This window comes from Oryzias latipes, chromosome 8 (genome assembly GCF_053564925.1).
Source record: "Oryzias latipes strain Hd-rR chromosome 8, Olatipes_Hd-rR_3.1".
In the NCBI taxonomy this organism is placed as follows: domain Eukaryota; kingdom Metazoa; phylum Chordata; class Actinopteri; order Beloniformes; family Adrianichthyidae; genus Oryzias; species Oryzias latipes.
This window is the reverse complement of record NC_136244.1, coordinates 22,721,064-22,738,357: the sequence shown is the minus strand read 5'-3', so window position 1 is coordinate 22,738,357 and position 17,294 is coordinate 22,721,064. Positions and strand designations below refer to the sequence as shown.

At 40.6% G+C, this 17,294-nt stretch overlaps 1 protein-coding gene across 2 annotated transcripts in view; it reads right to left on the bottom strand.

Moving 5' to 3' along the window:
• Nucleotides 1-849: 849 nt before the first annotated feature.
• Nucleotides 850-17,294, bottom strand: part of gjc1 (gap junction protein gamma 1) — a 42,957-nt gene continuing 26,512 nt past the window's right edge. Inside the window, exons 2-3 of one of the 2 annotated variants that reach the window (XR_013657813.1) lie at nucleotides 4,425-6,033; nucleotides 3,649-3,776 (exon numbers count right to left, since the gene is read on the bottom strand). Coding sequence is in view for 1 of the 2 variants with exons in the window: in XM_023957409.2 (XP_023813177.1) it covers nucleotides 4,528-5,979 (1,452 nt within the window). In the remaining variant the exon portion in view is untranslated. Of the gene's footprint in view, nucleotides 6,034-17,294 lie in introns of both variants that reach the window. The other variant, XM_023957409.2, reaches the window with a different exon arrangement.

The following is a 17,294-nucleotide window of genomic DNA, read 5'->3' as shown; positions in this document are numbered from 1 at the left end:
TGTAATCCATGGACACCAGTGAAGATCACAAATCATTGAAGGAAAAAGGTTCAGAGCACTGTCTAGTGGGTCTAGATGACCCAACTCCCAACGTTAAAGTGCCTAGGATAGAACAAGGGTTACACCGAATGGATTCTGTGAAAAGCTAGAGAGCTTTATGCTCATAATGAATCGTTGTGTGCATTAAAGCCCTTCTCGTGGGGTCAGTGCATTCTACCAATGAGTAGATTTACTGAATGAATGCTTGACTCTTTTTGGAGGCAAGCATTATCTAAAAATGTGGCTGCCACAGGTTGTCATCTCAGATTTTGCTTCTGGAAGTCTTCTCATACCAGTAGTGACCCTTTGTACATTCAGCTGCAGCACTCCAGTTGTTCCCATAGGCAAATCTGTCTGTGGAGCTTTTTTTGTCATCCTTTTTTTTATTTCCTAAGGAAAATCTCTCTGTGTGTTCACTTTTGTTTGAAATTCTCCAGGCAGTTAGAAAAGGATCTTCATGAAGATTGGACAAAACAGGGGCGAGCAGATACTCATTTTAAAACAGTTTTTAAGTTTTCAGAGCTTCGGTTTGCAGATACTTTCAGAGTTTTTCTCATCAGATGCTTAATGTACCTCTTTCCACATTTTTGTGACCTACATTTTCAGAGTCAAGTTTTCTTTGCAGAGTGACAGAGCACTTGTTTCACCAAGTCCTTCTGCCAATCAAACCAAACCTTGAAGCGCACCAGTTCTCCCAACTCTAGAGACCTCCAACCCTTTGGCAATTAAGTTTAAAGCACGGCAATAACCTACAAATTCTTTTTTTATTTAGCTTTTTAATTGGCATGAAAACTTACAAACGTCTGAGACTTTATTGCAAATGCATTTTTATTTATTTTGTAGGAAAATACTCCCTTTTCACATGCAAATCTGTTGTAGTCTTTAGAGAATATGAAAAAATCTTGGCCAGATGATACCAGAACGGCACTCAAAGAAATGTATGTTATTACAAAAGGCATAGAAAGACACACAAACACACAAATACAAGAATGAATCAACAGTTTCTATGTTGTAACTGTTTTTTTTTTCACATTCCACATGACTGGCTACAGGAAACACGTAGGGAAACATCACAGCTTGGCTGCGGTCTCACACCTGAACACGGACTTTGTTCTAATGGGATGGACAGATGCTGAGGATGGCAGTCATCCTCCATAAACAGATCCATAAAAAGACGTATAACCTCTCTCTCATAAACAGTTCAAAGAAAATTCACAGATGTACAATACTTTGTGCAATAATGTTGGCAAAACAGAGCTGTGCAAAATGTCATTTCCCGCCCTCCACAACAATGTCATTCAGTCTCATTGTGTTGGCAAAAGGTTTTGGGTTCCTTCTTAAGAAAAAGACCAATCTACTTGTCTTCTATGGTAGTTATGGAAGCCTTTCATTTGCTTTGCTGATCATATTTTTCACATATATAATAATAAAAATAATAATAATAATGATTATAAACAATCTTCAAAAAGGTCTGGTTCCTGTGTCTCCCCCTAGTGTCTCAGTGTGATTTGCACCACATTATCGGAGCTTGAATGAAGGCAAATGTTCAATCCACTGACTGTACATGAGAACTGGACCGAGCAAGTGTGATGTCACCCATAAAAAAATGACGTACTTCAGGCTCCAACCGCATAAAATCCATTCAGTCACCATTGTTTGTGATGTTGCCATGTTAGAGTCAGACAATGTCAGTAAGCAGTGATCGGTCCCAGTCTCGTCAATCAGGAGTTCGCTTGATGGAAATTCACATCCTGACCACTTGAAAGCAGACTAAATGAAATCTGTCAAATGTTTTGAACGTTGCACATAGGGGGCAGCAGGCACGTTTGAGGCATAATTGGTCAGTTTATTCCTTAAATGACTTGCACTACAGAAAAAATATCGTAAAAAAAAATTAAAATTAGGAAGAACGTGTAAAAAAAAATAATGAAGGGACTTCTCTATAAAAGTCTATGAGATTTTGGCTTCTTTGAGCCAGCGGGTACTTCCTGTTTGAAACGCCAGGGAGGAGGGGTCAATCAGTCCCGCTCTCATATACAGTAAATGGTTCGATTCCAAACCACAAATCACAGCCTCCTCTTCGGGAATTGGATTTGGCTTTGGAAGCATTTGTGTCATACAGTCTACGTTGGCCTTTCCTGCTACATTCACACCCACCAGCTGAACATTTTTACATCAAATACGCACCATCTCCTTTAATTCTCCTTTTTTAAGTTTCCTATAAAGAGAAAAATCTGCAAATCTCTACCAGGCAGGGCTCATGCACTTAGTATATTTGCCTTACCTTGAAAATCACTTTTGGACTCACACAGAGTACACAATATAAAATGATAAACCTCCACTTGGAAATGTTCCAATCAGATTGATCATTACATTGAAAAAACCTTAAACAAATGTAGCAGACAATGCAACTTGACATGTTAGGTTTTTTTTTGCTCAAACAAGCAAATAAAAAGCCTTTTTTTACTTATTAACAACGTCTCTTCCCTTTTTTATAATTGTTTAATGAGGAACAAGAACCTGCCATTAGAAGTACAAAACTATGCTTCTTTTTTGTGTGTGAAAACCCTTATTTTTTCATAAAACAAGGACTCGTCCAAACATTTTTGGCAACACGAGGTTGAAATCTTTAAATCTCTTTTTCAGACAAATGTCATATTTCTGTTGATCCCTCCACTAAAACAGCAGTAACTTCCTCAGACACTTGATTTTGAGGGGACGACTTTAATAAGGATTGATTGGCCTTTAGGGTAAAAGAATGACACAGTTTGGGCAAACAACCATAAAATTACTTGTAGCCTGTAGAAATCATGGTGACATCTTTGTAATGAGCGTCAATCTGCATTTTGGTGACAGCTGTATAAACCACTGCGGGTGATTTTATGTCTGCCTGCTGCTGGCTGGCTGGCTTCTCTCTGGGTTTTGGCTACCACCCCTCCCCACAGCCTCACGCCCTAAAAAAACTTCACAAATGTGTTTGTAATCAGACTCTTCTTTATGGTGAAACTTGCACTCACATCAAATACTGAACTTGAACAAAAAACTTGAACAAACAAGGAAAACAAGGCCTTTTTTCCCCTACACGTTATAAAAATAATTCCCTTTTTAAACAAATGGAAGGCAATTCAAATCACAACTACTATAAATACACATTTAGGGAACTCAGTTTTCAAAGATCTCAACTTGTTTTTTAATTTACAAAAATTCAAAAACAGCGCTTTTATACAAAACACTGCTTCGAACGTAAAAACTGACTCCATTTTGTAGTAGATGTTTTTTTTTTTTTTCATTTAAAATCTCATTCCAATTAGCAACATTGTCATAAAAAAGGTTTTTACAAAACCGTTGGTCTCACATAGGCATAGTTCCATGGCTGGAGTAAGATGGCCACATTATTCCAAAGCTGCAAACAACCAAGCTTCATAGCAGCGTGGTGTAAAATCTTGGCACTGACACTTGCATCTCACAAACAGTGTTTGGTCTCACTTTGTTCTAGCAGAGTGACATGGAACTGTTTCCATCACAAGGCGGTGACGTAAAACCGTGTGAGTCTAACACCAAGCTTGGGAAGACATAGGCGAGACATGTCATGTCTTCAGAAAAAAAAACAGTCAGGGTTCAGCTGGTTGAGGATGTAGGTAGTATTGGCATCTACTCCGCAGACGATGAAGAAACCACCAGGGGGCAGTCAACGGCAAGGCAGATGGAGCAACAGTGAAGCACTGATTCCTCATGTCCTAGAACAATAAAAACTGGATTTTATACAAACTTTGCTCCTAAAAATGTTTCTCTGACTTTTTGAGATCCACCCGCCTTACTCAGCGGTTCCTGAGTAGCAGCTGGTGTCATCGGAAAATGCAAAAGGTTTAATTTCGGTTGTAAAGGTGCTGTGGAGAAAGCATAAACATAACTGACAGGACACGGCTTTCAGGAAGATGATGGTCCCTCTGAAGCATCAAGTCACAGCTTAAGACTTCCATTAAACTGCAATTCACATCCATACAGTAATGGAATTTTATGACAAGCATGCAATCATGGCTTCAGCTCAGCATTAGGGACCACTTTACTGCAATGATGCTTTGTTTTGTTCTTTTTTTGTTTTGTATTTGTTTATGTAGTTATTTGTAGAGGAAAATGTGCTGAGTCAGATCTGGGTTTAATGTAATTACTAGAAACCTCATTATTTTCCAAAGCTGAATTACTAGGAAATGAGGAACAGGAAGACAAAGGATGTCAATGATCTACTTGAGGTCTTCAAACGACAAGACATGTAAACGACAAACTCCAGTCTAACATCCTCTGTGTGATTTTTTTCAAGTTAGACAGTGATAGCCCAGACAAAGAACTTGTCAGCTGCTCCATCACATGTTCATGTTGCTACACACCTTTCTTCACATCTTCTCCAGCCTGCAGGATTCTTTAAGGCACTGTGGTGCTTGGGTATCCCAGAAAGTCTGCAACAGCCCCTCATCCTTCTTTGATTTGGGGTTAAATCCATACAGAGGGTTTGCCCTCCACTGATTTGCTGCTACTGCTGTTGCTGCTGCTGCCTCCTCCACTGCTGCCCCCTTTCGCATGCTTGACCCTATGCTTACGTTCTTTCTGAGGCTGAGAATGTGGCTGCGGTTGAGCCTGGATAATGTTACTCTGGGGCTTGTCGTCTTGGTTGTCTCCAAGCTGTTCCTCTGCTCGGTGCTGTTGACTGTAGGCTTGGATTGCTGCTTCCAGTTGTTCATGAGCTTGCTGGATCATGTCTTTGTTGAGAGCCACGCGAGCTTCTCCTCCAGTGGGGAAATTGTCCTCATTGCTGCCAAACTGCTGCTGCTCCTCTTGAGCAATGTTAGCCCTGTTCTGCTTGCATGCCATCTTGGCATTGCTGAGGTCCGTGTACGGCATCTGCTCTGGCTTCACAACAATGTTGTAGCCCGGTGGAGCCGATGGGGTGTTCCACGAGAAGGGGTAGCCAACGTAATCGGCAGCGCCATCCCCACCCACCCCTTCCTCAGATCCCGCCTCAGGCCCCGTCCCACCAACAGAGCTTTCCCCGGCACCATTTGTGCCCAACAAGCCCAGCTGGTACTCATCTTCCTGAGGAGGACAACGTCGCCGTCGAAGAATATCATATATTGAGCCAATGCCTAAATGGAGCATCTCCCAGACATTGAGAGTGAGGCAAAGGACGGTGACCCCATACATGATGCGCAGGAAGATGGTTTTCTCTGTAGGCCGCGACACAAAGCAGTCGACGCTGTGGGGACAAGGCTTACCCGAACACACAAACACGGGCTTCACACGGAAACCATACAGCAGGTATTGACCTGTGAGGAAGCCTGCCTCCAGTACAGTTCGAGTCACCAGCTGCAGTACATAGACCCGCATCAGCCCTTCGTCACGAATGCGCTTACGCCCGTCATGCCGTATTTTGGGTCTGGGTGTGGGCTGGAGCGGATCCCTTGGCCGTTTTGGCGGCTCGATCTCTGGCACCTCATAGATCATGGGATCATCCTCCTGATCTCCCTCCGTTTCCTCAATGCCTCTGTGCTGATTTGCTCCAAAGCAGATTTTCCTGGGTTTTCTGTGTGTGTAGCCTCCTCCGCCCGTTCTGACCGCTGCCGATCCCCCTTTTGCTTCCTCTAACCGTGCAATCTTGTTGATGGCGTAGCCCATGTACATGAGAGAAGGCATAGCCACCAAAATGATTTGAAAAACCCAGAAACGAACGTGAGACAGGGGAGCAAAGGCGTCGTAGCAGACGTTCTCACAGCCCGGTTGGCCTGAGTTGCAGACAAACTTGCTTTGTTCGTCGTAGTAGATGGACTCTCCCCCAACAGCAGTGAGAACAATGCGGAAGACGATGAGCACAGTGAGCCACAGCTTCCCCACGAAGGTGGAGTGGTTGTGGATCTCCTCCAGCAGCCGCGTGAGGAAGCTCCAGCTCATGGTGTCGCTGGACAGTGGGGCAGACAGTGTCCCTCTGTCACCTGCTCACAGACTCTGCAAAGAAAGACAGCAAAAAAAAAAAAAAGAAGAATGAGTGAGTTCAAAATAAAGACTTCATTTCCATTACTGGAAACATTTTGGCTCAGAAAGACTTATTCAAATGTTACTCAGTAAGACTTTAATCCCACTGGAAACAGACACTGTTCTGCAAGTTCAGAGGGAAGATGTAAAAGAGAGTGACACAAAGTCTGTTTTAATTAAAATGTTGCTCTTTAAGCTGAGCAATCGATAGGTCCGTAATTTGCTCCATTGCTCCTTGCAGCTGAAGTTGAAATCAGCTCATAACTGAGAGGTTGCTGTCAACTTTGGGCTTTTTAGGGAATTAGGAGAGCAAACAGGCTTGAAAGAGGATAACAGTATTAAAAAAATACCATCAAGCAGCACGGAGAAGGAGGCAAAAGAATCCAAATGGGGAATTTGCTATCACCAAACACACACACACACTCATTTTATTCAACAGCCTATCTCTTTTGGAGGAAATAAATCCTCTTAGCGAGCCTTCTTCTGTGTGAGGTGCAGTTTTCAGGATTGTGGTAACTTCACTGGATTGTTCTGGTTGGGAGGTGAACGGCCTTGTGCTCTGCTGTGTGTTCGTGCAGCTCTTGGAGGAGGGACGTGTTGCCTATGTAGGTTAGGTCCTGGCTCCCGGCAGTCCAACCACACCAGCAGAATCAGCAGGTGGCCGGGCACAAAGCATTCAAGCAGGATTGCAGACAGCAGAGCCACATTAGCTCAGGCAGTGGAGCTGAACCCAGATCCGGCTGTCCCTCTGGGCAGCTTTGGGGATAAATATGGCACCTCCACAGAACTTTGCTCCACACAAAGACACTGGGTTTTTGTTAAATTAGACTAAGAATGTTAGCTTGGGATTATGTTCTGAGCTAAGGAACACAATCAAAGGGGAAATCTATTTACAGCAGAACCTCCCTGCCTCCTGCTTTGGGTCTCTGGTAGCAGAGTGGGAATGTTTTAAATAGCACTTGCAGTCTAACACAAGTATTGATCCCTTTGACCATAAAAGGACATGCCTGAGAAGATAGATGTGAGGAATTCTGAGCGAGCATGCTTGCTCGAGCATGTGACCGCGCAGCAGCCTTAACTGGGTGCAATCTGGCAAAAACGAGAGTGCAGTGAAGTCCTTGTGAGAGCAGCTCTGACTGTGTCTGTGACAGACACGTATGAGTAAGCAGCACATGGCCAGAGCAAACACAGAGGTCCCCGAAAGCGTGAGCCACAGCAGCGCCTCGTCTTAGCCGAGCTCCTCCTGAGTTTCCCACGTTACATCATCTTTGATTTCAAAACTCCTCATGGCTGCTGTTGAGTTCTTGTTTGTGATTCAACAAGAAATGCAAAACAAAAGCTACATCTTTTACTTGATAGTTTAAACATATTTATCTATATAATGTTGTGATTGATTGGATTATGTTTATTATTATTATTATATTTTGTAGCTTAATTTTTAGGAATAATTATATTAAATTCCCTTCTTCTCTGTTTTGGGGGAAACCTTGTTGGCTCTAAGGTAGTTTGGACTTTTTTTTCTCTGAGCTGGCTGGCTTTAATCTACCTGTTTTCTCAGTAACATATAGTCTGGCATTTTGCCTTCTCATCCTATTTATGTCTGAGGGAGCTAGTGGGGCAGTTTGGGGTAAGAAGCTGACTCAGTGCATTAACTTTGGAGAATGAGTCACTTCTGAACAGCAGTACACAGACACGGCATGCAGGCCTTCTGTCTGCTACGTCAATATGAAGAGTAAACAAAAGAAAATTGGTGGAAAGAGTGTCACGCAAGAAGACTGTAGGATTTTCTTTTTAATTAATTTGCTTAAACCGCTCAGGATCTGGCATCCACATGTGTCAACATCACATTTTGGGTTATATTACCACAGTAGTTAATTCTGTTTTACTGGAGCCATGTGACTACATGTTTAGAGGGTTGGCTCAAAAATTAACGTAAGAGGTTAAAGATCCACTCTGATGAAAATTGTGTTTTTGTTGTTTTTATTATGTTCTTGTGCAAATTTTTGATGATGGAGGACACATATCCCTCTTTTTGGACTAAAGGTTGGTGTAAATTATAAGACGCAAAAGCCAAAAACTTTAAAAAAAAATGGAGAAAAAAAACATTTATCTACATTTAGTCAACAAATATGGAAACAAGAACAGACATTTCTTGAAAGGCAAATCATAATATATATGCACTCTTCACTACTGTAACACACTCATGCCAATTTAGCTTAATGAAACATTGGAGGAATGTCATGTATTAGCACAATAGATGAACAATTATTCAGATAACCGTTATATAAAGAACATGCTAACAAGTCAACTAAACTTTATTTGCTCTTTATTTCTTCAAATCACTAAATTCGTTAAATTCTTCATCCTATGTGTCGCTCTGGAACAATGCCGCCAAACCTGACACACACCATTAGTGCCCTCTGGTGGATTTTGCTATTTATCTTTAAATAATCATGTACAAGTTGCACCTGAGTATAAGTCGCACCCCAAGCCAAACTATGCAAAAAAAAAAAATCACATGTTATACTCAGAAAAATCCATTACCAAGACAATTAAGCTCAAATTTGCACTTCTTTTTTCAAATCATTGTGTATCAGGAGCAGATGAAAAAATGCAGTTTAAAAAAGTGCGTATTTGTCGTGTAAAAAATATGCTGGGTGTGCCACAAGTTCCCTGCTTCGCTCCATTCTGATGCTTCCACTTGCAGACGACTGGATCCATCCATGTACATCTTCATTTTCCTCATCTGATCTGGTACTAAACTGTATGGCTGGATGGCTCCAATATTGCTCGCCATTTGTGTTGCACCTATGTTAGGCTGGGGGTGTGAGGGGCTAGCAGGGGAGTGTATAAACCAAGAGCTCTCAACAACGGCATGATCATATTTAAAAGACCACAGGGAATCCTTTGAAATGAGCTAAAAAGATGTTCTAAGTGGGTCTTAAAAAAACACTATTGTTTCCACACAGTGGGCAGTTACAGTCCATCAGTCTCCCTCATACAGCTGAGCTCCTACAAAAACTGTACAGGGTTAAAGGCCAATAAGATGATTTGCTGAGGGGGAAAATCTCCACATCAGGATCTCACGTAATGACTCAAAAAGACAACGCTCCAATGACAGTCAGCATGACAGCGGGAATCCCCTCGTTTGCCGGGTTTCATCCCTCGGGACCCACAGAGACGTGCTGCCAGATGTAGTTCACAGACAAACTCCCAGATGGGACAATCCACTCTCACTCTGACATATGCAGGAACCTCAGCAAGCACGAAAACACAATGTCCCTTTTTCAACAGAGGGCGACTACCAGGAGAAGGAAGGTAGGGTGAGTTAAGGTGCTTTTTATTTACCTTGGTGACTCGCAGAGTAAAACGCACGTGTGGGAACACCTGGAGACTGCAGCCGTGATGAGACAATCTCTGATCTGTGTGACTGCAGGTACGTTGGGACACAAATCCATAACCCTAACTTGAGTTTTTGTGTGTGCACCATCAAGGAGACTTTTGTGCAGCTATAGATTAAGGTGCAACAAGCCCATCAGTTTTCTCTTTGTGACATCAGGCAGTTTTTTCTGTATTTTTTATGTTTCACCCAGTTTTTACATAGTTTTTCACCTTTCGGCTTGTCACTTCCGGGGTCGCCACAGCTTTCACTGAGCACAGTTGGTTTGTGGCAACGTCATTTAACCCTGATGCCCTTCCTAACACAACCCTGTTTTTTATCCAGGCTGGGGACTTGCAAAGACTTTGGCCCCCATGTGGGTTTGGGGCATCCTTATTTGCGTTGAGGTGGAAAATCTAGTTTTTATGAGCAGTTATAAATATTTCTTGTTAACAATAGCAGGAGAAAAAAATATTGTAAAATAATATGACTTATGGAGATCAGAGGTCATCATCGTGACCGCCTGCAAATGTAGAACCGTATGTTCTTTGCAGTATCCCACTTAATTGTCCACATAAACACTAAAGTAGCCCAGTTGGGATTGGAAGGCATTCACAAAAGCAGACATGCACACACAACACTTTGTTCATGTCTGAAGGAACAGGCTAAGGGCAACTGGGAAACTAAATGTACTGTAAATAAGAAAAAAAACAGGACTATGATGAATGCATGCAAGTCTAATGGATTTAATTGCCTCAAGTTGAAGTTAAGTCAAGTGAGGCATACAAATATCTATATTTGCAGACTAATTAAACTTATTGGAGCTCGTTTTTGCATCCACGACGTTATGAAACCTATTGCTCTATATTTAGAGATGGATGGTAAAGAATCGGAAGCTGATCCAGGGAAAGACCACGTCAGCACCTTCTTCAGCCAAGATTGATTTGGTCGCTGCTCATACTGATGCGCTGTTGGACCGATGCCTTCAAAACACTCCTCATTTATTTTTATACGACTGAGGTTTTCTCCTGTGGTTTGCAGATTTTTCTACCTGCTCAGACAGATTTTCCATTGAATTACAAGTTAAATTCTTTTTTGACGTTTTTTATTAATTTTAAGTTAAACGATTATCAGTCTTCTTTTATCTTTTGACCAATTTCAGAATGATGAGCTTTAAACAAGTTATTTAAGGATGTTTCTTTTGTTATACGGAAAGATTTTTATAACATACAAAATCAACCCCTGAGGGCTTCAGAAAGGCAGAATTTCTGTCTAATATTTGTTGTTTTGCCATCCAAATTTGAACATGAGCGCTAATGTATGCTAAATAACTTTTAAAACATATCAAATCAAATTTAATTTAATAGTTATTAATTTAATTTAACTGACCATTTAAAAAAAAAACTTCTAAAAAGTTCTTATTTCCAGGTCTTTGACACATCTTGAATGGTGTATTTTATTTTTATCAATGTAAATAATTTACTATCTCATTTATTATATATATATTGTTTTATTTTACTTTTTAATTTTTGTAACTTTTTGGGTTTTGTCTTTAGTTTTAATTAGTTTTAACAATCTGCCAAGAAAAATGGGTTCGACCAAAAAATTTCCATTCCCTAAAACTCAAACTAAGATATTTTGACTAATGAAAAACTGTCTTGATGAGTTTATTTCTCTTGCACAACAAAAAAATAATACAATTTTACTTGAAGCAGCGGCCTTTTTTATGTTCTTAAGATTCAGTTTTTGGTGTACATTCTGTAACTGCTTTAGGCTTCTTGATAAACACCAACTTCTTCCTGTGGTTGAACAAAAGTTGCAGCAACTGTTTCAAAGGAGTACACGAGCGCTCCTACGTCTGTTCTGCCAGTGGCGTTCGCACTGATGCCCAGACCCTCACACACACACAACCATCTGTCCGCTACAAGCCTCTGGATCGTAAGCTGCAGATAAGAATCTGGATTTTTTTTCTAATATTAGGAGACCACAATGAAATCTTTATTTCTTTTTTAAGAAAAGTTAGCAAGCTTGGTTTTCCTAAGATATAACAGTAACGGTAGAAAGCAGGACCAGCCGCTGCTTGAGGGGCTCAAAGAGTTTTTCTCTTCCTCTGAAACACTGGATTTGCTTCTTTGTTAGGCGTGCAGAGATGTTCAAATCATGTAGAAACCCCAGGCAGCCTAAGATGGAACGCTTATCAACATTTTCTGGCAGTCTTTTTCTTTCCGAGCAGAAACTTTGCAAAGAGATGTCTGACTTTGCATCAAGTCCGCCTACAGAGATTTATCAGACGTGTTTATCGTTTCATGCACTAATCTTTACCAGACTGCAAGCTTTCATACAAAAACACAAGTTTTAAACTTACTTGTGAGGGAGATGAATGCACACAGCCACAAAAGATAAATAAACTATAAATTCCAAAGAGTTGAGACAGTGCAGCCCACTTTGGGCCTCTGGATTTGAAAGAACTCCATCAGAAGACATAGCAAAAACATCTCACTACAGAGGTAATAAAATAAAAGGTCTTTTGAGCAGTGATCAAAAAGATTCCCGGCTTCTCTGGTGAAGACAATGGCTAAGAGAGACGCTCTCTTCTACAGAAAGGCACTTTTTCAATGAGCATGCCTTTCTCTACAACAGGAAACAAAGAGTCCCTCATTAATGGTGTCCAAAGGGCAGAAACACAAGTAAAAAACTGGTTCCATATGTTACAGGAGGAATCTGTGAGGCAGGCAATGCCTGTTTGTGAGCATCTGTGCCTTCAATTTTGCTTGATTCCTAGAAGAAAAAACCTCAAAATGAACATTTTTGATGATAGAATTTCATAAAGCTTGTTGTTTCATCAAAAATGTTTTAAAAGGAGCTTTAGCCAAATCAAATGACAGAACTCACACAAGTAAGAAGCTGAACGAGCATACTTACTCTGCTCCTCCGCCAGGTGTTAGAGCCTGGGTGCCTTCCTTCTTAATATGAGCCCCCCGCCCATCTCCACCCCATCACTCAGCCCCTTTTCACATACTGGTAACCTTGTACGACATCAATTAGCCCTGACCTAAAATCAACATTGATGTCCAAACAACAAAAAACTCAAAACACACACACACACACACACACACAAAGCCCCGGTCGCTCTCCAATGAGCAGCATCAGTGTCTGTGCTTAACCAAGTGTGAGCCTCGCCTGAAAGGATGATGGGTAAGGGAGGCTGAGCATCTTGCCTCTCTCCCTGTGGTACTCGCAATCGTCCTCACCCTCTCATCCCCTGGCAACTGGGTCATGGTTGGGGGTGGTGATGATGAAGAGAGGTGGTGGGATTTTAAAGCCCGTCGGCGGAGTGAAAGATGGAGGAGTCTGGGACTGAAAGACAGCGATAGTGCAGAAGGAGAAAGATCTTTTGGTTTTGGAGGTAGAGGCTGGAGAAACCTTCGGCCTCCTGATGGGATGAGTGGAAGACAAGAACCTTAGAAAAGGATGGTAATGTGCTTTTAACTGCTGTGTAGATTGAAACTTTCATTTTACTGAGTACTTTTTGAATCAAAAAGTAGAATGGAAAGTGTAAATCCCTTTCAATTATACTTACAGCAACTAAATCTCACGTTACACTTCAAAAAAATGCTTTAAATCTGATCCAGTCATCACTTAATCTTAAAAAATGATACTAAATGACTTGTTAAACCACATATTTCCCTGCAAAATTACCAAATACTTTTTAAATAATAAAACTACTACTCTTAGAAAAATATATGCTAATTTTGAATTTATGCCTGTGAAACATTACAGAACTGGGGAGATGCTTGCTTCTATGTTGCATCATTGCCTCCCCAGTTGTGACACTTGTCAAACTAATTGCAGCAGTTTTGCTATTGAAATGTGATCTCGTTTAATAGAAAACTTCTGCAGTCACAAGAAAAGAATGGTTTGTTTTCATTTGATTTTTTAATTTCTGAAGACAACAGGGTCCACAAAAGTGTGTGCCTTGGGTGAAATTTGAACATCTTTCCTTAAGACTCCATCTAACAGAAATGATTTGCAAGTAAATGTTTAGGACAAAACTGTGCTGGTGCTCTTTTATGACAGAGCTACCTTGCAATCACAGTTCACCTTATGCTGTCTCATGGATTTTTTTCAGACATTTTACATGCATTTTCTTTACGTGCATCCTTAAAGCTGTAGATATTGTCAATCAATCTCCTCTGTGCCGTGTCTCCTGTATAGAATGTGTCCAGTTTGACACATTTACATGATCTTCAATCAGGATCAGATCTTTTGTTTTGCTCAATAATGCAAACAAATTTGGTGCTATTTTCAGGGAGTTCTAGCTAAAGTAACCAATAGCAAAACAGTCTGCCTTCTTCTCAGTCAATCAGAATCATATTGCCTTTGGAGTGTAGTTTGCCAACCCCTGCCCTAAAACATAGATGGTGGTTAGATGCCAGACCATTCCAAAGCTTCGCTCCGGGTGGAGACCGGGGCTGCCAAAGAGTCCAGAATGTAGAGAGAGACAACCATTCATGAATTTAAAGGCAAAAATATTGTAGCGGACTAGGCCTGCACAATATACCGCAAATTTATCGTTATCGCAAGATCAGGCTGTGCAATATGCATATCGCAAAAGACAGCAAAAATTGCAATAAATGGTTACCTTAAATGTTCTAAAATAATCTTATGGCAGCTTGAGTTATTTAACGAATCGAATAAATCCCTTTATGCATTTGACCAATCGGATAGGTCCTTTAACGTTGTTGACCAATCAGATGGAGCCCTTTCATGTTAGATGTTCCCCTCCTATGTCGACGAGGGTCATTTGGAGTGTAATTCTGAAACTGTTGCAATGAAATTGAAATTATGTTTTTGGTTGTTTCGCTATTTGTTTATATACCGGAAATTAAATCGTTATCGCAATATTAATCACTCATATCGCAAGTTTTCCTCATATCGTGCAGCCCTATAGCGGACTGAGTTGAGGTCTGCTAACGTTCTAAGTTTCAGAGCCCAGTGAACGCACCAAGCAGAGACACTGGTTGTGTCTGGGTTCTGTCACTCAGCCTGCTGTCGGCTGTGACTGGTTTTAGTTTTTGAAATGGGGGGAGCTGCTGCAGGAGAGAGGGAATGAAGACGTTAGGGAGCATTTCTTCTTTCATTCTTTCATTTTTTTGTCTCTGTTTATGAAGTTATTGATCAAGCTGTATTATGGCCAACCACAAAAGGAAGAAGCTTAAAACTAATTGCATCTCGACGTCTCAATGCGAGAAAGGTAACACAAATAAATCTTTCCTTAATGAAATATCAAATTTGCAGTCAGCATCAAGATTCTTGGAGAAATAATATAGGAGCACATTTTAAGAAGTTGTTTTTGCAAAAATCTCTAGTGGTTGTTGCAAATTACTTTGGTCGTGCCTGTTTTGTCGTGCCAGTAGACTTTTGACAAACAAAAGAATGACAGAACGACGATATAAGTCAATCTGGAAGCGAGAAATGTCTGTTGAAATCCACGAGAAGATGGCGTGAACTCTGAGGCGTTCCTACTTCATAATCCTCATCAGTTTCTGCCCCCTTTGCTCCATCGCCGACTCATAATCTTGAAACACTTTGAACAATAAAGATGTTCATTTTGATATTTTCTAAATCCACTCACCAGAGGTGCTCACACAAATTAAGACTGGACTCTGCCTCTTTTTTCTCGTCTCTATTCTCTGTCATCAGCACATTTGAGTGTCACACACAGAGAGAAATCAGCCAGTAAATCCTCTTAAAGTACACGTCACGTCGTGCAGAGTTCAAAACGTTGTCTTTAATGTCTGCTATCAAATGTTTAGACTTTAATTTTTAAGTTGAGAAGCTGTGAAATGAGTTTTCCGCGTGTTAATGGTTTGACATGCTGTTCTTCTCATCTGATGTAAATGATTTGGTGAAGAATTTTTAATGAGACCTGTTGGTGGTGTTGACACTAATCGCAATAATCATCAGTCAGTCAGTCAGTGTTCTGTGAATCAGCAGTGATAGCTCAATGTTTAAAGAGGGAATTAGTCAGTGTTTGACCAGAGTTCTTCAACATGTTTGTCATCTTTGTTGGCTATGTCTGATGAACGCACACAGAAGAAAAGAAGGTATAATTTCTTGGTTTGCGATGGGCAGATTTTTTTTCTGAAGCCAGATTGTCAGATATGGGGGTCGCTGACCTTTTAAACAGAATGATAAGCAGGACAAACAAGCCTAACAGTTGTTGGAATACATCCAGCGAGACCACTTTATTGCTTAGAATTCACTGGTGTGTCAATCAAAAGACCACACCCCTTAACAAATTGATGATGTTCCTAAAAATTACAGGTGTTATAAATAATATGTTTCACCACATAAAAGCGTTTGCAGTTGTGTATTCTATTGTTTTTTTTAGGTTGGACTGCTTTTGATTGGAGGAATTGGAAGGTGAAGATTCGAGTTAGCCTGACTCGGCAGATACTTTTGATTTCAAACCAGCTTCAAACAGGAAGTTACAGTTTTGCTTTTTTTTTTTTTTACTAACACCTATAATTCCACAGTAACCCCAGGATAATAAATTATTCTTACCCCACAATAATTTAGGGTGTATTCAGATTAGACACATTTGGTTTGCTTAAAATGGACCACAGTTCGTTTTCTCAATAATCTAAAACACATTTTCAGTCTGAGTATACCCAAGCGGAACCTGGTCCAGGACCAGGAACCGGACCAAGGTGATCCCGGTTAATTTCCAATTGGACTGAGCTCTGTTTTTCTGTGTTTCCTCAGCCTGAATAGGCTCCGTGCCTGGAGCTTAACAACTGGACCAAAATGGCCACCGTAGCCAGTCATTACAGGATGTAAACACAGTAGCGAAGCAATGATGAGACACAGCAACTCAATGAGATTTGGTCGGATGAATTTAGGCTCATTAAAACAAATTTTAACGTGATGCATATTGCTTCTCATTCTGTGTTTTCTGTCAATCTATCTGTAATAAAAAACCTATCCGCATACCTTCCTAGTTGCCATCTCCTCAGTAACCACCTTGCAGCATGCCTCCATCATACCAAAAAAGCGAGTAAAAAGTGCTGTACCTGACTTTGATACGGACGTTCAGAATTGGTTGACAAAATGTAAAGTTTATCATGACAAGCACTGCAAGGCATAGGACTGCCATTACTCTTTGTCTTTCTTGCTCGTAATACCTGGCCAATGATTTCTTTAATTGTGTACTTTTACAAGCTTTGGTTTAAAATAGAAACCTCTGGTTGAAAAAAGTCTGAATACAGACCAAGGTTTGCAAGGTTCAGGACACAACCAGCGGACTTTTCCAGTCTGAATACACCCTTAAAATAAACTGTTCAGATTTTCTCATTTTTGTTACTTTAGAGATTTTTTTTCTGATGAGGATCGTCATCAGTGTTTCTAACAACTAAAGAAATGCGTTCTCCTCTGGAGCTTTGTTTGATGGTTCTTTAATGTGTGCTGCATGCATCATGAAAATACAAAAAAATGCAAAATCTGCTTTCAAAAATCATATTTAGAGATATTTTGTGATATGCAATCAGTTAAATGTATTAACACTACCTACCAAAACGAACGGTAGGTAGGGGGGAGCTTAAAGGTATAGGTTCCACTGCAGATCAACAGCTCCCAATACAGCTTTTCTACATTTGCCAGCAGACAAGGTTCTGTGTTTTTTTCAAAACTTGTGTTTATTGCAAGATAAAGCAATTTTCTGGGCAGATTATGTGAGTTAAACTTAAACATTAAATGATAATAATATTAACACGAGACATAAAAAGCTACAAATATTTCTTCCTGGGGTGGAAATCTTCATCAATGGACTCCCCTCCTAAGATATCTGTATCAG